The following is a 23,428-nucleotide window of genomic DNA, read 5'->3' on the forward strand; positions in this document are numbered from 1 at the left end:
TTATCGACCTGTGGCACTGCTTAATGTCTTGGGCAAGATTTATGCCTCGTTGCTACAAACAAAATTGATCAACTGGGCCAGAACAGCAAAAAGAGTGGATGAAAGACAAGCATGATTCCTGAAATTTGTCGGGTGCTCTCTGAACCTGCTTGTCCTAAACCTACTGAAAATGGAAGCCCTGCGAGCAAACACAAAAGTGTATCTTGCTTTTGTTGATTTTTCCAGTGCCTTCGATATGATTGACCGCAAAGTGCTTTGGCAAAAAATGGAAGCGTGGGGTTGCCCTGCAAGCCTATTAGCGGCGATTAAAGAACTTCACACAGCTACTTCTATTGCTATTCGTCTAGATCAATCAGGTTGCTTGTCAGCACAGATCAAGACGCACAAGGGGGTTAAACAGGGCTGCCCGTTGGCAGCTGCAATTTTTAGTCTTTTCATCTCAGACATCGGTGAGGCTATACACTCTGTGAGAGCGTTTCCACCTAAGCTCAACCTATCGCAGATAAGCTGGTTGTTGTATGCCGACGATTTAGTAATCTTAGACTTAACCCCGATTGGCCTACAACGCAAACTTGAGGCAGTGCAAAGATATGTGAGCATGAACAACCTGAAGATCAACGCAGCAAAGACGGAAATACTGTTGTTTGAGAATTTAAGAGCAACTCAAACATCAAAAGCAGCAAAATATGTGTGGAAACTAGATCAAGACCTATTACGTATCTCAAAAATTGTAAAGTACCTGGGTATGATATTGAATTCCAGTATCTTTGATGAGCCCTGGGTAGTCGAATCCAAGAGGAAATGTGGTCAGCTGGCATGTCAGGGTCTTTTGATACACAGAAAGTTTGGGCGATTTTCTATGCGTCCTTTGCAAAACTTTTATGAACAGAAAGTAGCACCGATCCTGACATACAGCGCAGAAAACACTTTTGGATGCTCATCGAATCATTGGGCATCACTGGAACATACATTCTAGTCTAAAGCGTTAAGCTTACCGATTGGAATCTCCACAGCCTGCATGAGGTACGAACTTGCCTTAATTTCGCTGCATGCTCGGATCAGCTGGAACCAACTGGCTTTATTTCGGAAATCCAGAGCAGAGGAAGGAATTTTGCAATTTAAGTTCTTACACAATGCGTCATCCAGAGGCTCTGACATTCTATCTCAATGGGTGAAACGTTGCAAAGATCTCTTGCTCATATACAACATTAGCTTGGAAACTCTCCACTCAAATCCCACGGCAGCAAAAGTGAAGATCTGGTGTGCCGATTGGATAACTACATGTAGTGAGCGCTATTCTGCCAGTGCTATGAAAGACTCTCCTGCCGAAGCAAGAGGCTTTAACATGCTTCAAAAATATCTGAATCGTTTCCCAAATTCGAAAGCCAGAAGACATTTCATGCTATTCCATTTAAATGCTATGAAAACCACAGAGCGGACCAGCCACTGGGCATGTAACGTAGGATTAAATTCCTATTGTCGCTTTTGTGACAATGAACTGGAATCACTTAAGCATCTTGTGCTATTTTGTCCCGAATTAAAGGATATAATATCAACTCATTTGGGCCAGTGGAATGATGACCATCAGACTGTGTAAGCGGAAGAATGGTGGCAGAGAATGTGGAATGGACTGGACATTAAATTAATTATGCCCCTGACTTCTTTTTTGGCTACAATTGAAGAGAGATTAAAGGCTTTTGATCGGCCGCCAGCTAAAGATGTTAAGTAAACTTAAGGACGACTCAGTTACGTTAAGACTCAGTTATGTTAAGTCATCTGCAATAATATGACATTGGATGTGTGAAGGGAGGAGGATACCTTGGAATATATTAATGTGTTTGTTAATTGTTCGTCTTGTTTTGTGTAATATTTTAAAGGTTTGAATCTAAACCAATAAAATTAATTTTTTAAAAAAAGACAATTTTCGGCCTGTTTGTGGGCATTTTAGGCGCTCGCCAACCCCATTGGATCCTATGGACCCAATGGGCAATGGGGATTTACCGACCCTGCAAATTGTGCCGGACTGATTTGCAGTAGCACTATTAGCGTTGGGCGCTATCCCAGCGGTATTACTGCCGGGATACCGCCCAACTCATGATGAGGCCCTTAGAAAGGTAAAATTAAACTAGAGGGCTGAGGAGGAGACACATGCTTTCATGTAAAGGGAAGCACTGTGCAAATATACCAAATTGCATGAATAAGCTGCACTGGAGTGGGAAGTGAAGTTTAAGCCAAACATTGAAGGCATCCACAGCCAGGCTGGCTTTGACTGTGATGGGCAGCAGGTTCCAGCAGAGGCGTGTACAGGGTAGGGCCTGAGGGCCAAGGCCTACCTAAAATCTGTAAATGCCCACTCAGCAGCACTGTGTGAGCATTTACAGATATTTGTATCAGTGCAGTGGGCCTAACTACATTAGCTTCAGGCCCCATTTGCTAGCCAATCCTGGCTATGCCTCTGGGTTCCAGTGGAGCAGGGTGAGTAGGGAGAAAGCGCAGAAGCGAGAGGAGGCAGAGGACGTGCATCGGCAGTAAGATTGAGTGCAAAGTATGAGTGGATTGAACGAGGTACTGAGTAGACAGCGATACAATCAACCAGGTACTGTGGAGCAAGACAATTGGTAGATTTGTAGACCAGGAGATTAGAGTTTCTTTAGAGGTTCTATTTGAAAATGTCCCCAGTAGTTTTTAAAACGCAGTCATTCACTACAAGCACTGTAAAGTTTGAAAATGTTGCCAGCTATCAGGTTGCCAGAAAATCTATTTTCAGATATACAAAGGTGCAAAGCTGTAAACCTAACCATTACCCAAACCATGGACGTCATTTGGGGTGTGTTAGAGGTCGCAGCTGCGAACCCTGCTGTCTCCCTTGCTAGCCCTTTTTAACTGGCTGCATCCAGTAGCCAGTGGGTATTTGTCAAGGTCCATTGGACAGGGGAACATGATACCATCTCATTTGTTCACGCAGATAAAAGATCTTGGTAATATGGGCCTGTACACACTGATATTAACACTGCATTTGGTGATGAAATGTATAGCATATTAGGGGATATCGTAACCATATTTTTCTTAGTGTACTGAGGAACAATGCTTTGTGGTGCCACTGCCTATTTTGTCAAGTGGTGAAAGGTCATGTGCCATCACTTCCAGTGATGTCGCTTGGTAGCAGGGTCAAATTACATCACGTCTGATGATGTCATCAGAGGTCAAGGGTCATGTGATGTCACTTCTGCTACCCGTGGCATTTTGGTGAAATGATGTCGCTAACCTAAACCTCTAATAAGACCAGCCAATCACCCGGCCTCCACAATCACCCTAACTCCATTCCTAACCCTTGCCCCAACTCTAAATACAACCCTTATTCTACCCTGAACCCTTGGGCTTCCCCGAATACTAATCCTTCAGTGTGCCAAAGCATATTATTTGCATGTGACCCTCCAATACAGCCCTCCACAACGACACTGATGTTAACCCTTATCTTAATTCTAACCAATATCTTTACTCTAACATTACGCTAATCCCAATCCTAACCCAATCCCAAACCCACTAAACCATTCTTATCTCTATCATTTACCGTAGCAGTACTGCATTGTAGGCCATTTTTCCGCTGCATTTTTTAACTACTTTTTGATTGCCAACTTTTTCACTGCAGTATATTCGTAATGCTGAGAAGGTTAATACGAGCAGTAGAGGTGGTGGTAGTCATGAATTGTTGCAGTCTGAGGTCACTGCCAAAGAGTGTCCAAACTTTTCAAGTCTAGGGTGAGGGAGCTCGAAGGTCACACAGGAAGGACATAGGATAGGGGAGGGATGGCTTTGGATGGCAGGAGTAAGATAGCATTTCATCCTTTGTTGAAGCATTTCACATGAGGCAGTAACAAGCCATCCAGTGACGTATTTCAGTGAGATAGTGGGCTGAAGAAGTGTTGTCAGCAAAGAAGTCATAGGCAAAGCCAAAGGATGTGATAAGTCTTCCCAGGGCTTAGGTATAAAGGTTAAAGAACAGAGGTCCAAGCATTGATCCTGGGTGGACGCTGACAGGGCGAGCGGTGGGGTCAGAGGTTTGTAAGTTGCTGGAGTTTTTAAAGGAGCAACCTTCCAGGTAGGAGGCAATGCAGGCAAGAGCAGAGTTGTGAAACCTAAGATCCTGGAGAAAGAGGAGTTGATACGATTGGTTGACAGTGTTGGAAGCAGCAGAAATGTCCAAAAGAATGAGTATAGAAAAGAGTTTGGACTTTTTGGTGTGGATCAGCAAGAGAATGTTGGAGACACGCATGAGTAGAGTGTCAGAGTGTCATTATCCGGAAGGTACTTAGAGATCCGATTGAAGACCACCTGGTCGAGGATCTTTGAATAATGGGGAAGGAGGGAAACTGGGCAATAATTTGCCGGGATCTATGGGGGAGCAGGGAGTTTCTTCAAAAGGGATGGACAATTGCAGATTTGAAGGATACAAGGAGGTCAGAGAGAGAAGGGCAGGTGATTGAGCAGGTGATTGATACTAAGGGGTTAATTACAAGGGGTTAGTGCAGAAATAATGTGTCCGTATTAACGCATACTGGCACATTAGGGCACCGGTTAAGTACGAGTGTTCCGGTGAGGTGGCAGAATGACCTCCAGCAAAATGTGCTGGATCAGGCCTCCTCTGAAGACCCGATCCTGGCCCGGGACACCTTTCCCTCTTCTTCACTCATCCTCACCTATGCAAGCAAGCAGCTGTCGGGGATCACTGCACCATTCCCCTTCCATCGGGGTGACCCCTGGTGCCCCCTCAGCACTCCATGGAATTGGAGGTAAACCCCCCCTTGGGGCCCTGCAGGCATGCGCACGTCTGTGTTTCCATCCAACTAAATTGCTTTTCTGCCTGATTGTGGCAATTTCATGTTTTGCAGTGGACAATGTAGTTTATGCTTTTCGCCGTATTCCAAGATGGCAGCCCGCGCGCAGTGCTCCGGAGTGCATGGTGCTGTGTCCCATTGGCTGAGGCTCCACTGTTTTGAGCCAATGTGAAAGCTGGCAGGCTTGGCCGGCGCTCCTCCAAAAGGCCTGATCCTATGGCCCCTGTCTGCTCCCTGTCTGCTACCTAAGTGCTGCCCGCCTTCCTTGCCCTCCTCTAATCCCTGTGATGGCTGTGTGTGTCCCCCACACCTCTCTGGTCCCCTGTGATGTCTGATTGTACCCCCACCCCTCTCTGGTCCCCTGTGATGTCCGTTTGTACCCCCTAACCCTCTCTGGTCCCCGTGATCCTGTGATGTCCGTGTGTACCCCCCACCCCTCTCTGGTCCCTGTGATGTCTGTGTGTGCCCCCTACCCCTTTCTAGTCCCCATAATATCTGTGTGTACCCGCCACCCCTATCTGGTCCCCCGTGATGTCCGTTTGTACCCCCCACCCCTCTCTGGTCCCCTGAGATGTCCGTGTGTACGCCCCACCCCTTGCTGGTCCCCTGTGATGTCCGTGTGTACCCCCAACCCTCTCTGGTCCACCGTGATATCCATTTGTACCCCACACCCCTCCTCTCTGGTCCCCCATGATATCTGTGTGTATGCCCCACCCCTCTCTGTCCCCATGATGTCCATTGTGTGCCCCCCCTACTTCCTACCTCTGCAGGAGTCTGCCTTGATAAATTATGTTTTTGCCATCACCGTCGTGTTGGCCAAAGCTTGGATTTGACTTTTTTGAACTCATTGGCTCATGGTGCTTCACCATTTCTCAACTGTCATGTTGGACCTCCCCTGCATCTCGTACTCAAGGTGGCCTTGAATCATGCTGTGCCCATCTTATCTTGAATCCTGGCTTGTATCTGTTGTTCTCTTGCAACATTATGTGTTATCATTGACTTCTACAACTTTATTCACTCGGCTCTCTTGCTTCTCCTCTCCTTTTTCACAGTTTTTACTCTCTGTTCTCTCCTCCTCTTCCTTCTCCCCTTACCTTTTTTCTATGAACTTATTCTATTAGAATTGTCCTTGGACCTAGTACGATAGCACCCTTGTTCTTGTCTCCTCCCCCACCCTTACTTGTCTCATCCCACCTCCCAGCACTATCTTAAATGTCGTCAGGCCTAGTACGATAGTAGCTTGTTTTTGTTCCCTTCCTTCCTTTCTGCTCCCCTCTCGCACACCTTTTGTTATTCTCCGGCTCTACCAGAAATGTTGTCAGGCCTAGTACGGTAGTCGCCTGTCTGTTTTCCTTTCTTCCCCCCTTTCTTCCCCCCTCACCCCTTCCATTCCTTCCATTCCTTATCTGTGTCTTAGCTCTTGCACTATCTGAAATGTCTTCACACCGAATACAATAGTTATTTCACATTCTTATTGTTCATGGCCGTGTAAGAATATAATTGTATTTCCCCTTGTTCTATCCCTTGTCTTGAAGCCCTTTGAAATACATTGTGTATGGGCGCTATATAAATAAACGATCATATCATATCATATATTACAGGATCCGACAATACCAGTGCCTGTAATACCATCAGAATCCCCCATGGAACTCCATGAAATGGGGATTTACATTGTCAACCACCACTCGTAATCCGGTGTACATTCCATAGGACAGAGTGGCAGTAACGCTAATACAGTTTGCCCGTATTCTGGCAGGTTTACTGCCAGAATACCGGCAAAGTTGTAATGAGCCCTTAAGTCTTTGAAGGTTTGGAGAGGAAACGGACCGACAGGAGCGCAAAATGTTTTGGCGCTGCAAAGGAGGTTGAGGGAAGGAGAGAGAGGAGTGCTGTGAGCCTGTCATGAATCTTAGAAATTGTAGAGGAGAAGTAGTGAACAAAGTCATTCGCAGAAAGGGGGATGCAATGGATATTGGTTTGGAAGTTTGATATACATTTGTTGGGGTGATTGCAAAGAGCAGATATTAATTTTGTGAAGTAGGGGGAGCTGTTAGATTCAAGTGCAGAGGTGAGTGCAGCAAGGGAATTTTTGTAGGCTAGGAGTAGAGTGAGGTTCCCTTATTTGCGCCAGCATCATAGGCCATGACACATGTTCATTCTGAGGGTCTGGACCTCAGAGGTAATCTAGGTCCGAGGACGGGAAGATGTGAAGTAATGCACTAGGATTGTTGCAAGCCCAAATTGCAAGCTGTTGGCATAGTCAAGATGTGACTGCACTGGGGCTATTACTGCTCACTTCTATCAAAATGCTTACATTGGCAATGTTTCACCACTATGCTCATCCAAAGTATTCACTGTGTAGCCTTTGTAATGTCACTGCATAGCACTGGAGAGATAAATGTCTTCTGGTCTTGATCCCGCTCTCCAGGGCTTTGCAGCAGTGATGTATGGATGCTGTAGAAATAATTCATTGTAAGGAAAGAAAGTTACAATTATTTTCTGATTGTTAAGTGTTTGGCAATAAAGCTGCTGGACTGGAGTAAGCAATGAAGGAAAAACATTACACTATCCGAGTAGCCATTGGTGCAACAATATCTTTAGCTTATGGCTGCACCTCTGAAATGAACATCAAACAATGTTCTAGGGCACATTGAGAACATCATACAGCTTAAAGGCTCTTGTGTCAGTAATGTGAGGTCAGCTGCGGGCTGTCAGAAAGTTGTGTAGGCCGGGAGGACAGAGGCAACGCATTTGTCGTGGAAGCTAGACAACATAGAGCAACACAGGCTCGAAATCTGTGAAGACACTTAGAGACTGGTCTTTGGTATTAAACGCGTTATAAAAGATTAATAAAGGTAATTGAAAGTATTGTACACGTATTCTGAATTGGTTTGTCTAGTGCAAGAAGCTGAATCGGATTTCCTATTTTCCGATCCAGGAAGAGTCTGACTTTCGGTGGTCAGATGGCACAAGCTCTGCTTTAAGATCCTGGCGGGATGAGGGCTCACCGGCACTTGGGGAATGTGCCTACATCGATACAAACGGAGACTGGAGCGCCGATGAGTGTGAAACTGTTTTGCGTGGAGCAGTATGCCATGTGCTGGTTGGTAAGTTCATCCCAGAGTAATGCCTTCTTTTGATATACTGTTCCGTAATGCATAGCATCGAAAGGTTCTGGCAGCAGAGGCGGCACGCCTCCCATGAAACTGATAGTTACTCAAAATCTGAATAAAGATCATCATTTGCGCTAACCTGGTGTATTATGTTATTCATATTGTCTTTAAATTGGAAACAAAACTTGCATCACACATTTTTTATTAAAATGAAAAAGAAATTGGTTGAACAGGCAATATACTTTAAAAGTGATTAGCATAGCAGTGTGCACTGAGCAATCAAACAGTTGAAAGTTATTGAAAGGAACGGAGAAATGAGCATGATAGAGAGATTGACGAGGGTGGAAAAAGTCAGAAACAGAAACGGTTCATCATGATCTGAAATATTTCATTTAGTGCTCTTACCCAAGTGTCTCGCGCTCAGCCATGCATGCTCACAGAGACTGGCATGCAGTCTTTACAACCCACCTACATACACTGCCACCCACTCGCAGACACTCATTTTCAATCCCCGATGCTAACATTCATTCATAGAAACGAAAAGGCATGTCAACACGGAAAGACTTGCACTACCTCAGATAAGGACAGTGGTGGGTACTAATTGAAAAGGCATTTGCCCACACATAAGTACTTACAGACTCAGGGTCTCATTACGAGTCTTGCGGTATTCCGTGCAATTTCCGCCGAGCAGAACTAGCGTTACTGCCGGGTCGTACAGCGGGGTATTAGCGCTGCATCACAACCTGGCGTGAACGCACGCTCCACTCCCGCGGAATGGGAAGCATGGCGCCGCCCATCTTTAAAAGCTCAATCCAACTAGAATCTCCCACTTCCTGCAGCCATCCAGATCTGAAAGACAGCTAAAATGTTACACAAGAGGACCCGAGGCAAGGTGCCTGCAATCGTCAACGTAAACCCAAATTCAGTGAGGGAGAACTGCTGGTCCTCACTGATGAGGTTGTGGCCCACTGCAAGGAACTGTACGGCAGCAGGGTGAGAAAAACATCAGGCCAGTGCAGGGCAGCCATCTGGCATGCTATCAGGGAGAAGGTGACTGCAGTGTCCGGCATACCCCATGATGGGGAGGACTGTAGAAAGCGCTGGAATGACCACAGAGTCAGGGTGCGTGGACTCCTGTCTCAACACTGCCAGGAGTCACAGGCAACTGGAGATTGTACTGTCGAACCACTGGTCCTGACTGCCTGGGAAGAAAAGTTCAGCACGGTCCTTGACATGGAGGGCATTGAGGGAGTCGGAGGTGTGGAGGCGGGTGACAGCAGCCAGGAGGCAGGAGGTGAGTCGGCCCCCACCTCCAGCACAAGTCCATGCACAAATGTTAGCCTAGTACAAGACGCCCGAGTGAACAGGGACACATGTCAGCAGACCCAGCAGCAGAGAAGGTGAATCTGATCAGGGTGAAGTGACAAGGTGCCACATCACGCACCCTCCACAGCAGCCATAGGCAGGGCACCACATGCCCCCTGAGCATTGCAGCAGTGTGAAGTGGTGGCAAGTGACCTATCCAAGTGCCATGCACACCACACTGATCCTGATGCACCCTGTGCCAGTGGGATTGTGGTGTGTGAGTAACCACAACACTGTGCAGCAGACACACCAACATGTTGTGGGCCCAGTTGGCCTGCCTCATGTTGGTATAGCAGACGAGCCACATGAAAGTACATGTTCCCCTACACTGACATGGAAGCAGCTAGCCAATCACTGTACACAGCAGCGCCCCATAGAGCAGTTCCATAGACGGAGCCACCACACCCACTCGCACAAGGTGTGTGCCACCTGGGGAGGGGATGTGGGGTATGAAGGACCACAAGCATGCATGCCATACATCAGCTGCCCTGGCATGGACACCCTGCCCTCCCCACACACAGGCCAAAGGCCACCTGGCCATGTGTCACATACACATTTCTGCAACCATCCCCGCAATGCCATGCCCACATGCAATGTCATGCAATGTCCCCAGACCAACCATGCCCGAATGTGTAGGGTCCCACTCTGTACCATAGCAAAATGTGTCTTGCATCCTTACAACATTTCCTATGATCCCTACAGGCACTCACGCATCAACGGAGGCATCAGAGGAGGACGTAGGGCAGGCCCATCTGAAAGTGGCGCCTGCAGGCCCTCAATGTCAGACACCACCATCACCCCACAAAGGCGCACAGAAGCTATGCCTAGGTGCATGGACCACTGTGAAACACCACGACCAGCAAGGCCAAGCCTGCAGGTGGAACCGCAGGTCCTATGGCGACACCAGGGACAACTCCAAGTCCACTGCACCCACTCCCGCAGCTGCAGTGTCCAACACCGAGGACACAACACCTGGCAGGGTCACTGTCGAGTCACAGGGGCACATCAGCCCAGTATCACAGCATGAAGAAGGGCCAGAAACCCCTGAGCGCCCTCACTGCCACCAGCGTGCCAAGACACCTGTGGTGGAAGTGGACACACCATCCTATGAATCACCGACCAACAGTGCAGAGCCACTGCACAGCCCCCCTTCAATTCAGCACACATCACCAAGCAACACCATCCTTCAGAGACTGGACGAGATGGAGAGGCGACAAAGGGAGATGGAGGCCATTGGGCACACCCTTCCAGAACACCTCCAGGCAATCCCTGATTGCCTGCAAGAGGCCACACGGAGTATTTTGTGAGCCATGTGAAGAAACTGGGCATAAGCAGCTGCCAGTAGTGCTCCCCTGACTGTATATGGACAGAGAGTCAGAAGGCGTCTGAGCCCTTTCAGAGGCCATCCGTCAGAGTACCGAGGTCACACTGCAGCACATCTGAGGGCCTGGGCCGATACGCTCAGGTTCCATGACACCCACTGAGGGGTCGCAACCGAGCAGACTCAGGCGCCAGTGCCAGCGCCAATTGGTTCCCAGATCACCAGTGACTGGCATGGGGGACAGAGGCTATGAAAATAACATTGAAATACATTTTGCCCTGAGTGCCTGTGCTGATGAATTGGTGGTGGGAAGAGGGAGAGGGGATAGTTAGTGCACATTGTTTCATTAAAACTGATGAACTTCATCAATACGAGGACATTCCTGATTGTGTCATTGTTGTGTTTATTAATGGAAGTGAATGTCACACAGTGGTGTATGGCTTGTGCCATGTGAATGGTTCAAAAGAAATTGTCTATCAGTCCCTGCCGAGCCAGTCTCCCATCCCTCACATCATTTCTGGCAATTTCTGCACTTGCCTCTGCCACATGCACGGCATCATCATCTTCTAGGGGTGGCATGTCCACGTCAGGGGTTACCGGCACAGCACATTTCTCTGTAGGCAGATTTTGTGCAGAATGACACATGCAAGCACTATTCTGCCCACTTTCTCATGAGTGTACATCAGGGCTCCACCATTACGGTTGAGGCAGTGGTAGCGTGCCTTACGGGGCCGACGGTATGCTCGATGCACACAGGGGTCCTGCTGTGAGCGTGGTTGTAGGTAATATCCTGTAGTATTTGTGGATCACGCACGTCATTAGCCAGAGCAGCTGTGGGTATGCAGAGTCACCTGCATGGGGGAGGCACATCCATTAGTCACAATGTAATGTGTGTTGGTGGCCCTACACAGTATCAGGGCAGTGGACGTCATGTTCATGCATATGGGGCTTCATTCCGTGGCATGTGTCTGTACAATGTCTGTGCATTCTGTGTCACTTGAATCATGCATTGTTATTACTTTACATGCACCCTGTTCCCTTGCAGCAGATGTTACGTAATGTGTCTGTCAGTGACATGTGAAGCTGACATGGTGTCTGTCCTGTGGCAGTGTATTGATCTCATACTTGTGGCATGCTGGGTTTCCATTGGCCCTCCCTCGGCTTCTGGGGGCCAGCGGGTCGGCATTGCGGGCTGGGTGTACATGTGTACATAGCTGTGGTACTGTCAGGGTTGCTGTTGTGGGATGTGATGTGGCAATTTGTTTGCATTGCTTTGGATTATGCATGTTGCAATGTGGTACCTGTAGTGATGTGTGTGTTTGGAAATGCTACTGTATGTGTCCATCGGCTTCTCTGTCCGGGCATTTCTGATGTGTGCATGCTCCCTGGGCTGGGTTGTACTGTGACGTTGGTGCGGGAGGTGCAACTTTTGCATTCGCTTTTCATGCCATACTTTGTGTAGTTTTTCACATCCCACCATTTTGTCCGGTGCTTCCCATCGCATGCGTGAAAACAGTTATACTCACCCACTGTGCATGTCCGTTGTCCTCTGTGCCTCTCCATGTATCCTGGCATTGTGCTGTTCCGTAGGAGCATAGAATCGTGGATGGGACCAGGGTAGCAAGCACAGCAGTGGGTGATCTACAGGTTGGGGTTGCAGGTCACCTGCACATTCAAGGAGTGGTATGCTTTCGGTTATGGTACACTGCTTTGTGTGCCTGGGGGGCACCAACACAACATGGGTACAGTCCAGGGCTGCAATCACATTTGACATTTGGGAAATGGCATAAAATTGTGCCTTCATGGCCTTGACCTGGGTGAGGGGTGGAGTGCAGTGAGATGTGGCATTGCACATGCTGCAGGAGGACATCCACCACCTGGGCCAACACTGCCCAAATGTGGGATGTACCATGCTGTGCATCATGACCACACAGTGCTTGAAGGTGCTAGTTCCTAGGAATTGTAGGACAGACACTAGCTTCAGCGGTGGGATCAAAGCTGTCTGGATGTTCATCCTGCTCCCTTTGTCATCTTGTATTGTGGAGAGCAGCTCAGTTATGGTCTTCCTGTAGAGGCGGTACAGGGTCACCAAATGGCTGTCAATGAGGCTCCAGGGTGAGGGCCTGCATTTTCTCGCACTAAGGAAGTTTGTTATTGCACAAGGAACGTTTGTTTTTGGCACCATTCTCGATCGGCGCTGCGAGTCTTTGTGGGACTCTTGCCGTTCCGTGCTCGCTTCCTGGAGGAGGCGGAGCCCATCGGCGCTCACGTGAGCAGTCCCGTGACTTCATCCACACTGAAAAAGCAGCCCCAACCACCCTTGCGGCGTTAAGCCCGGCCGCGGAGTAAAGGGTGGTGCCTTTTGTTTTTGCCAGGACTGTTTTGCTGCTTTTTGGCTCTGAGAGGCGCTGGCATCAGGACTCACCAAACTGCTCCTGTGATATCGGGAAATCAGACAACTCACTGCAGGACTTACACCTTGGCCACCAGGTAATCACTGTCTCTCATTAACTTGTCACCTTTTACATCTCCGTTTTGGGAACTGTGTGAGAACACAAAGGTGAAGATTGCCTTTGTTAATCCATCTCCTTGTACTCTGTGTGCTGACTTTCTCTACGTGCACATTCACATACTACTTGTTTCAGTACAACCTAAACGTTTCTTCATCCATCATTGGAAACTGGCACTTACTCATTTCTTTAACATTAATATTCTGTGACTGCGGGCTTTTGCCTTGGAGCAGCATATTGCTTAGCCTTTCAAATCTGTTTAATCCAGCCATAATAATAACATACTACCTATTGCCGAAGACTGGGGGATCTAAATTCCTTTGATTCGGCTTATTAAGTGAAAGTAAGTGATTTGTTTTAATAATAGAAACTTACCCGCTTAGCCAAATAGTAGAGCACGATAAACCATCAAAATGTTCTAACTATAAACACGTGCATACACAAGTGATGAAACTCCGTAGCAATCTGGTTGAGGATGACCTTCGGGTTCCCGAATGGGAGGAGCCTACTGCCCCGACTTCCTGCACCAATAATGGATCGATGGATATTCAAGCAATTGCTGCGAGTCATCCTCTCTCTTACGCAGCGAACCAGCAAATTGCAGCACAAATTGACTTGGAGTCAACTAATTCTACCCCAATTAAAACACACACAACAAACGAACATCATATTCCCTTGATTGAAAACTGGAAGAAGGGACTTGAATTCACTGTAAAAACAACAAAAATACAGAAAAAAATGAAGATCATTTTTGGGGGAAAAACAACTTGTCGGGGGGGAAAATTCTGCCGGGGTCGGCCGGGCCGTCCGCAGACCTCCGGGCAGGGAGGCCCCAACTCCTCCCGTATATCCCAGAAGAGATAGAGTATGAGACACACACAAGAAGCAAGGTGACTCTGCTGTTTATTATACAAAAACGGCAGGGATGGGTCAAGGATCGTACGCGTCCATCCTGACACACACACAATCGTGGGGCTCGCAGGCCCTTTTTACCTTAGTATGACGCGCTACTTGCGTCACCTTAGAAAGTTAGCAAAAAACCTATCGCCACTCTTAATTGGTTGCTCGAGTAGTAGGGTTAGTATAGCATACGTATAGAGAACAATATTAGTGGACAAGGGTTAGTCAGGTGATATATCTGGGTTGTCCCTACAATTACATACATGAGAATTGTTACATGAAGACTCCTGATGATTGGTTAATGTTAATGGCGTCAGTGATAAGAGCCCCATGTTCTGATTGGTGCGCCCGCGAGCTTCCCAGCCTGGGACCATCGCTGTTCCCAGCTCTCGGTGTACCTGTCATTTGCAACAATGTTTCACAATGAGTACGTGCAGACAATGTGAGGACTTATTCATGAGCTGGAAAGCCGACTACTCCCACTGTCGCAGATGTCCATTGAGCCTTTTAAGTGTATCTGCCTGTGTCTTGTAACGAGGGATCCAGACGCCTTCTTTCTCCTGGGCTTGGCATCCTGTCAGATTCGGCTTGGTCACGTGAGGTGGGACCGTGTTTGAGGCAGAATTCTTCGCAATTAATATTGTTTTTCCACTGTGTGCCTGGTTTAACTTGCAGGTGTGACTTTAACGTTGGTGTGCGGCGTGCGAGGTTGCAACATCGTGCCCTTGATGGTCTGCTTTTGGAATGTGGGTTTGCAACATTACGATCTTGGCTGTCTGCTTTCGCCAGGCTCATTCTGCAGGATCAGCAACCTGACTCTTGTTCTTTTAACGTCCATGGGAGCTCTTGCTTGCGGCCTACTTAGGCCTGGTGTATAGGTGGAACCGTTTGGTGCACAGGCGCTTTAGGTTATAGTATCATATTGTCTTATGACCAGTATCGTGTCTTCGTTATATTTCTCATTATGGCACCTGGGTTTAGGAGAAGCGTAAGCAAGCTCTTTAGATGAGTTCATGATGCGTCTTGCGTTTCTGCATTTTGAGAGCCTATGTGGAAAATAATAAAGATGCACGTCCGTGAGTATGTCTGTCGCCTACGTCATAGCACTGAGTATATTCTTCGTGTAGATTGGTGCGGGAGTGTCCAGTGTGTATATTGGCACAGGTGTGCTGACCGTTGGCTAGGTCGTCATGGCATCTCTAACGACGTGTAGGTTTTAGTCTAGTTGATCCGTGCCGCAGGTATCGGCAGGGGCAGGGCGGGCTGCTGGGCAGGCAGATGGACACACCAGTATGTTCCTGTACCAGGGTATTTGGTCGTCTGGTAGATGGGCAAACTCTTCTCGTGGCGGGTGTCTGGGCCGTGATCCTTTAGGCCAGGCGCGAGAGGGGAAGGACGGGAGCCTGTTTTTCCATTCTCCCACTTCAGTCCCCCCTCTGGTCGACTTGTCGACCACAAACATATCCTTTTCGTTATCTCCTCTTACTCTCCATATCTTAGTTATTCCTCCTAAATGTCCATAGTGGTTAACATGATCTTCAAATGACCAATACATATATTCACATGTTCCTCCAGGAGTACAGTATACCCATTTCCCTATGTAACTCCTGGGATTTCTTGGGTTCTCGATCTTCACCGATGGTGGGTCCAGGTGGTTGGTGATGATCTGGTTGCGCAATTTCTCTCTCTCTTGTATTATTATGCCTGTGTGCTGGCCGTCATCTGCTGGCAGCAATGGGTGCATACCGACCATTTCAAGCAATTCGTCAGTGGTGCGTGCCTTCCGGGCCTTCCAAAATCTTATTATGATCAGTGTAGCTCCAGCCAAAATAGTACAACCAACTATAATTTTCAGTCCATCTGACAGCCAAGATGGCATCCATGACCATAATAGCGAAAACCAGCTCTCATCCTTTTTCACGCCTTTACTTTCATCCATCATTTTGGAGTGCATCTGGGCCAATTGTGAAACTGCTTCAGTCAGTGTACCGTTGTCAGCATCGTTGGCAGGAATGAACGTGCAGCATGATTGTCCTATCTTTGCGCAGACTCCTCCTTCCATGGCTGTGAGGAGGTCCAATACATATCTGTTCTGAAGTGCTACCATCCTTATAGCTCGCAGCTCCTCTTTTATTGCGTTGAATCCATTTACTGTAGAATTGATGGTCATCATTAGTTCCCATCTAGTTATCTGGAGCCATTTTGCGTTTGCGTAAGCCTGCAGTCCCGGATGGATTATTGAGGAGAAGAACATTGCTGCTCTGCTGAATAGTCTGTGTTCTGGCGGAATTGAAGTGAGTGCTGTTTCCGACCTTCCCCATAGGTAATTTCCTGTCAGAGGTTCTCCTTGTCTTTTCCTTCTATTTAGGACAGTATTATTGCCGTTGGTCCTGTTTCCTGGCTCCTCCTGAGGTGGTGCAGATCTCTTCTTTCTCTTGTCCCCTTCATCCATTTTGGGAAAGTTCGCCACATTCACATGCTTCTGGGGTACCACTAGTGATGGTACATTGACGTGCACCATCGTGCATACACCATTCCACAGAGGGGGCAGTGTGTGGTATGCCTTTTCTCCACAGGCCCAGTAATGGTCCATTATCACGGCTGTTCCCGCTCCCCCCTCAGGTAACTCCATCACGCTTGCACAGTTGGTGTTATATCCTACGTCCACCTCTCCTTTATGTTGGTAGCATACCTTGGGCGCAGTCAGCGGCAGTATTGTTATTGGGTCTTCATCCGTCTCTATCCACGTGAGCATGGGCACGTACTTGATCGAAGTCGTCCAACATCTGTGGTTGTGTGCATCGATAGTTGAAATAGTTTCTTTTGTTACCATGTTGCTGCCAATCACTCCTATTTCCCACTTGTTGTCCAAGTACACCTTCCCCGTTATCGTCACCAGTGGCCTCTCCCAGCATCCTAGTTTACCAGGAACTTCAGTGGCGTACCAATCACATGGTAAATACTGCAGTGTTACTTTCTTTGTTTCCCCTTTTGCAGGACCACTTGTTATGTATCTGAATGCTTCAGCATGTAAACTGCTCTTGTGGTAACTCAAATAAGTCTTGAGGAAGTTGTTTTCGTATGGGTATGAGTCTCGTGTTTTCCACACCATATGCACCACTGTCCCTTAAAATCTTCCTTTCGTTTGGAACAGTGCCAAGTATATTATGCATCGTGCTGTCTTTTCATCTATTTCTGTGGCAACAAATGTTCGAGAAGCGCTCATGGCGTATGGTATTAATGAGCAAACGTAGCAGCTGTCTTCTGTTGTCTGCTTACCAATGCGGGTCATGTGTTGGTACCATATGTTGTTTGAGACGTGTGCTGAATCTTGTATATAATTGTCAATACCTTTATTATCTGAGTATGTGCTGCGTTGAACTCTATTTTGTTTGTGCGCAATTTTACTAGTATCACCTGATGTAACACCTGTTGCAGCTGGGGATGGGGGTGGGTTAGGTTTGGGTACAGCAATAATATTGATAGCACAGCTGTACTGCCATACAGAGGCAGCCAAGAACCCGGTGATCATGAAAATCCCTATTATTTTTATTACACATGCTAATTTCACCGGCATTTTGCTCTTACCTTGCTGCAGTCCGGCAGCGTATTCTTGCGACGTTAGAGTTGCCCGCCTGAAAATTCTCAATATGCTGGTTATTAAATGTTAGTTGTTGTTTTTTAAGCTCTCCCTATCAAATAGTCATTCAGTGCCCAGGCGAAGAGCTGTTCCCACGCTAATCTAAGCGATCTATCTCTTAGGGCAGGCAAGTATGGGTGGAGGTGGGGCATTGAGTATTCTATGGCCAAGAGGAATGCTGTGTAGTAAACACGTACCCTTTTCCTTTTCAGGTACGTTGGCCTTTTTATTTCATATACAAATTGGTGTGACAGTTCTTCTGGGTAGTTATCGTCTGAGGGTACCATCTACTCCTGGGCAGTGAATTTGTTAGTTATCTATTTTCTTAGCAGTACAATAATACGCAGTTCCTGCATGTGCGAGAGAAAAGAAAAGAAAGCATTCACGTGTTTACATGTGTACGTGTGTGAGACAATGTCCTTCAATTCAGGTATTATTGCAATGGGGGTAGGGTCAGTGGGTGGTGGGCAGGGGGTTTGGGCTCAACTGGCGGAAGTATCTTTACTCTTTGAGCGTGTGACCATGGGGTGGGCAGTATGGGGATCACCCCTTTCTTCTTCAGTTATTGTCTCTGGGGAGTCTGGGGAGTGACAGGGTATGGGAACACTTGGGCCGTTGGCTGTGGTAGAACTTTCTTCCTCCGTTGGTGATGTTGTTGCTGTTCTCCCAATGGACCTGTCGATGGCGCTGGGGCGGGTCTGGGGTTTGTAGATCTTTACATCGTGTAGGTGGTTCCAGGCACGCTTGTCCTGTAGCTTTACTGCTCTCGTTGATACCTCCTCTACCAGATGGGGGCCAGTAAATCGTGGACTATTCCACTTCCTGTTGAAATTGCGAAGTAGTACGTGGTCACCTTTCGCAATTTTACACAGTCCTTCCTTTTCCAGTTCTTTATCCGCGTCTTCTTGTTGATTGCTGTTAGACCCGCCGCGTGTGCGCTCGAGCTGTTGAGACACAAACACTACACTAGTAATCAAAGAAGACACATATTGGTACATTTCATCACCAAGAACACTCGCTGTGCTTTCGTGGTCGGTAAATGCTCTTGACGTTGGCGTTAGGGGAAGGCGCATTTGACGTCCGGTAACCACCTCGTGAGGGGTGAGGTGGTGGTCAGACCCTGGTCTATTCCTTAGCTCAAATAGGGCTAATGGAAGGCAATATAACCAACTCTTCTTTGTTGTTTGCTGTATCTTTGCGATTGCCTCCTTTAATAGGCCATTCAGGCGTTCACATATGCCGTTGGCCTGTGGGTGGTATGCACATGCAAATTTATGCTTGATGTTCAGCAAGGATGTGATGTGCTGGAACATTTCGTTTGCGAAATGTGGGCCATTGTCTGACCTTAACACCTCGCACACTCCCCACCTTGGGAAGACCTCCCTCACTAGGAATTTAGCTGCTCTAAATGCATCTGGGTGTGAACAGGGCCCTGCCTCAATCCACCTAGAGAATGGGCATACTACTACAATCATATACCTATTTCCTTGACATATGTTGATCATATCAACATAGTCAATATGGAGATGCCGGAAAGGTCCCTCTGGCCGGGGTATAGTACCTCTTATCACCTTTAGAGTATGGCCGGCCGTAAACTGTTGGCATGTGAGACAATTACTGATAAAATTTGACACATGAGAATTTAACTCGGGGCAGAACCAGTCTTCCCTAATTCGTGCTGCAATTATTTCCTTGCCTGTGTGGGCTGGATGATGTAGTTGGCTCAGGGCGGTGTTCAAAAGTGCCAATGGTATTACAACCTTTCCAGTGCCACCCTGGCGCCATAGTGCGTCGGTCGGTGACATTGTACATCCTCTTTTTACCCATATTTCTTTTTCGGCCATTGGTGCAGCTGCTTGTAGCTCCATAATCTGTGTGGCTGGGAGATGGGTGTACCCTTCTCTTATCAACATCTCCTTAGCCATTCCCCTCCCTCTCCCTCTCTGTGACTCTGGGGGGTTCCATATCTCACCAAAGTATGCAGCATACTTCGCATGTGCGTCTGCTGCTGCATTCCCCTTCGAGACGTGGTCCTCACCATTGGTGTGTGCGGTGCATTTTACTAAAGCTAATTCTTGGGGGTCATTTATTACTTCAATTAGTTCAGCCAATAAGAGGGCATGTTGCACTGGAGTGCCATCAGCTCTCCTAAACCCTCTTCTTCTCCATTTCGACAGCCCTGAGTGGACAGTGGATGTAACATATGCGCTGTCGGAGTATATGGTCACCCGTTTGTCAAAACTTTCCTTCAACGCCAAGATCAGTGCAACTAGTTCCGCTGCTTGAGCGGAGTAATGCTGTGGTAATTGTACACATTTCATTGCCACACACACCGGTACCTCCATCATTTTTACCACTGCAGCCCCAGTCCTCCTTACACCATCCCTTTGATCGATAGTTGATGACCCATCAATAAACAAGAGCTCACCTCCCTCTAGTGCGTTTTCTTCAACCTTTCTAGTACATGAGTACATTTCAGTTATTTGCGTACAGTCATGGGCATAATCTCCCTCCTCAATTACTTCTGCTAGGAACCTTGCAGGGTTGACCGTGCTACATCTAACAATTGATAGTTCAGCTCTGGATAAAATGATCTCATAACCTGATGCTCTTTGCGTGGTTAGGGTGGATTTAGGTTTATTCAATATCGCAAATAGTGCATGTTCTACAAATAGTGTAGTTGGGCACCCCATGGTGATTGCTGATGCTTTTTCCACAGCAAAAGCAGCTGCGGCGAGACCTTGTTCGCAAGGGAAGTGGCCTAACATCACAGGATCTAAGTGGCCGCTGTAAAATGCTACTGGTTTGTAGCCCATGCTTGTTTTTTGAGCCAACACTGCTTTCATTACTGCTGAATCGCAATGTGAGAATATAAAAAATTGTCGCTCATAGTCTGGGGATGCCAGTACTGGAGCAGTTGATATCGGATCTTTCAATTCATCAAAAGCCTCTTTCATTTCCATCGTCCACCCCAGCTTTTTCTCCCCTTTATTAGCTTCCCTTAACGCCTCAAGCAGGGGTCCTATGTACGAGCTATAATCAAACACCCATGCTCTACAATAGTTGCACAGCCCCAGGAACTGCTGCAGTTCCCTCACAGTTTGTGGCATTGGAGTGTTTGAAATGGCCTGTGCTCTTTGTGGTGCAATCTTCCTTCCATGTTGGGATATAAATTGACCAATGTAAAGTACCTGTTCTTGACAGTACTGTATCCTTTCCATGTCTACCTTGTAACCTTTTTCAGCCAATATTGTCAACATCTTTAAGGAGTCCTCTCTGCATGTTCTTTTGTTTGTACTGCAAATTATTATGTCATCCACATACTGCAACACTGTGCTTTCCACTTCAATGTTACCCAAATCCATCTGTATGACTCTATTGAAAATTGAGGGTGATTCGCAATACCCTTGTGGCAATCTGGTGTGCTTCCACTTTGTGTTTCTGTAAGTGAAGCTCGTCAGATCTTGTGAGTCTGGGTGTAGTGGTATTGAGAAAAACGCATTTTTAAGGTCGATCACCGTAAATCGTGATGCTTCTGCTGGAATGCCACACAATATTGTGGCCGGGTTTGCTGCTACGGGATATTCCGCTTCTACTATGTTGTTCAAGGGCCTGAGATCCTGTATGAAGCGGCAAGACCCCCCTTTAGCCTTGCGCACTGGGTACACAGCCGTGTTACATGGTGATTCTGAGGGGACCAATATACCATTATTTATAAGGGCCGTTATGGTTTCATATATGCCCTCATCTGCCTCTTTTGATAGTGGGTACTGTTTTACTCTGGGGAGTATTGCAGCTTTTTTCAATTTTATTCTTACTCCCCCTATACTTTTTATGCACCCAACGTCATAGGGGCCAGTAGTCCACAATGATGTGGGTACCTTTGACATATCCTCCTTAAAGAAGGGGACTGGGGTGCATGCGGGTGCCTCAAGTGCCATTGCAATTTTCTGCGCTACTTGTTTGTAAGCCACACTTAGCCATATTTCCACACTCATCATAAACACCATTTCACCTTCCTCCTTTTCATCTGAGAACAGCTCCTCATCTGACACCTGGGTGAGCCTACATCCTTCTGCTAATGCTATCACGGCCCTCCATGCTCTTCCTTCTTTGTCTTGGGCATGTAAAGCAATGTAATCAGCTGTTGCAATAATGCTCTCAATGTCCATTAGAACCACCTTTCCTTCCAGTTCATTAACAGGTGTTTCTGGTCTGAACAGATAAGCTGCTGGCCTCCTCCATATTTTCCCTTCTATCCCTGGCATCCATGCAATTGCCATATCTGTTCCATACTGAAATAGTTCGCCATCTACTGGCTCCGCCCTAATCGCTGTCTGTCCGCAGTATGCTTGCATAATCTGTCGTGCTGTGAGCATGTTAATCCCTGGAGTAGAGCAAATTATGCCGTCCTCAGTAAAGGAGATCGTCATATTCAACCTGTTCATTATGTCTCTCCCCAGTATATTTACTGGTGAGGCACTATAATATAGAAGTGGAACTGACAGATCATAATCTCCAATAGATAAGGGAATGTTATCAGTAAAGGGAACCAACCCTCTAGCCCCAGAGAATCCTTGGGTGTTCATGGCTTCACCTGACATCTTGAATTTACCTTCCCTTATGCAAGACCGGGTCGCCCCGGTGTCAACAAGGAATGATAATTTTTTGTCACCTATCGTTACCTCTATGCGTGGTTCCTCCGCACTATTAGGTGTTACTGACAGGATGGGACACACCAAGGCCGTCTGTGGGCTGTCCTATTGAGGGTACAACGACTGGCCATTTCCGGTATAAGGGTTGTGTCCCAAAACTGTCACCCTACCCAGTTGTGTTTGCGGTGCTTGGGGTTGTTGTGTCATCGCTACCTGTTGTTGTGGCAGTGAATATGTTTGTGGCTGTTGTTGTGTTAATTGTTGTTGTTGTTCATTTCCCTGTTGCAACGTCTGCTGTTGTGGTAGGCCCTGCTGTTCCTGTGAGGGCCTTGGTTGTCCCTGATCACTCCATGATGGTGTTCCTGGTCTAACTCTACACGTGCGTGACGTGTGCCCCAATAGTCCACAGCTCCAACACACCAGTGGTTCCCTACTCTGCCATGGAAAGCTCCCTGTGTTGTCCTGGTATACTGGTTGCCCTGTGGGGTAGGAATTTCTTAGTCCTCCCACCTGCTGTTGGGTACTATATCCGTATCCTCTCCCTCTCATAATTCCTCCTCTCCCCCTGTTATAATTATAATACCCAGCTCCTGCCATTGTATGTCCTCCCCCCATGTTGGTCGTGTATGGTTGTATTGGCGGTGCCTGTTGTGTTATAGCCGGTGAAGGTGGCATTTGGGACGAATCTTGTGCAGCCACTACTTGTGTGGGGCTTTGGGTCATTGTTTTAGGTGTAGTTATTAGTGCTCCTTCCATTGTATATTTAGGAAGCTTTTTCTGTACTAGTTTAGCCTCTTCCGTTTTCCTGTCCTCTTCCTTTTGTTTCATTTTTCCTTGCCATGTCCTGCAATGATGCACTATAGTCAGTTGTATTTCCGGCCATGGTTTTGCTTCCATTCCCACTACTTTCTTTAGTTGTTTCTGAACTCCTTCTGGGAGCCCTTGTACCAGTATATGGTAAAATATTGCTGGTGTTTTATCCCATTGTTCTCTAGTTTCCATGCGCCACTTCTCTTGGATTTCCTGGATATAATCAACAGGATCTTCGTTCTCACGCATCTTGCGGGAGGTAATTGCTCCTATGTCTGA

General features: G+C 47.3%; 1 protein-coding gene across 2 annotated transcripts in view; it reads left to right on the plus strand.

Moving 5' to 3' along the window:
- The window catches only part of PLA2R1 (phospholipase A2 receptor 1), a 1,951,179-nt gene that overhangs the window by 1,545,830 nt on the left and 381,921 nt on the right, over positions 1–23,428 (plus strand). For both annotated transcript variants that reach the window (XM_069616352.1, XM_069616351.1), the window contains one exon: positions 7,774–7,942. In XM_069616352.1, the coding sequence (XP_069472453.1) occupies positions 7,774–7,942 (169 nt within the window). The remainder of the gene's footprint in view (positions 1–7,773; positions 7,943–23,428) is intronic.

This window comes from Ambystoma mexicanum, chromosome 9, assembly GCF_040938575.1.
Source record: "Ambystoma mexicanum isolate Mex_15411 chromosome 9, UKY_AmexF1_1, whole genome shotgun sequence".
In the NCBI taxonomy this organism is placed as follows: domain Eukaryota; kingdom Metazoa; phylum Chordata; class Amphibia; order Caudata; family Ambystomatidae; genus Ambystoma; species Ambystoma mexicanum.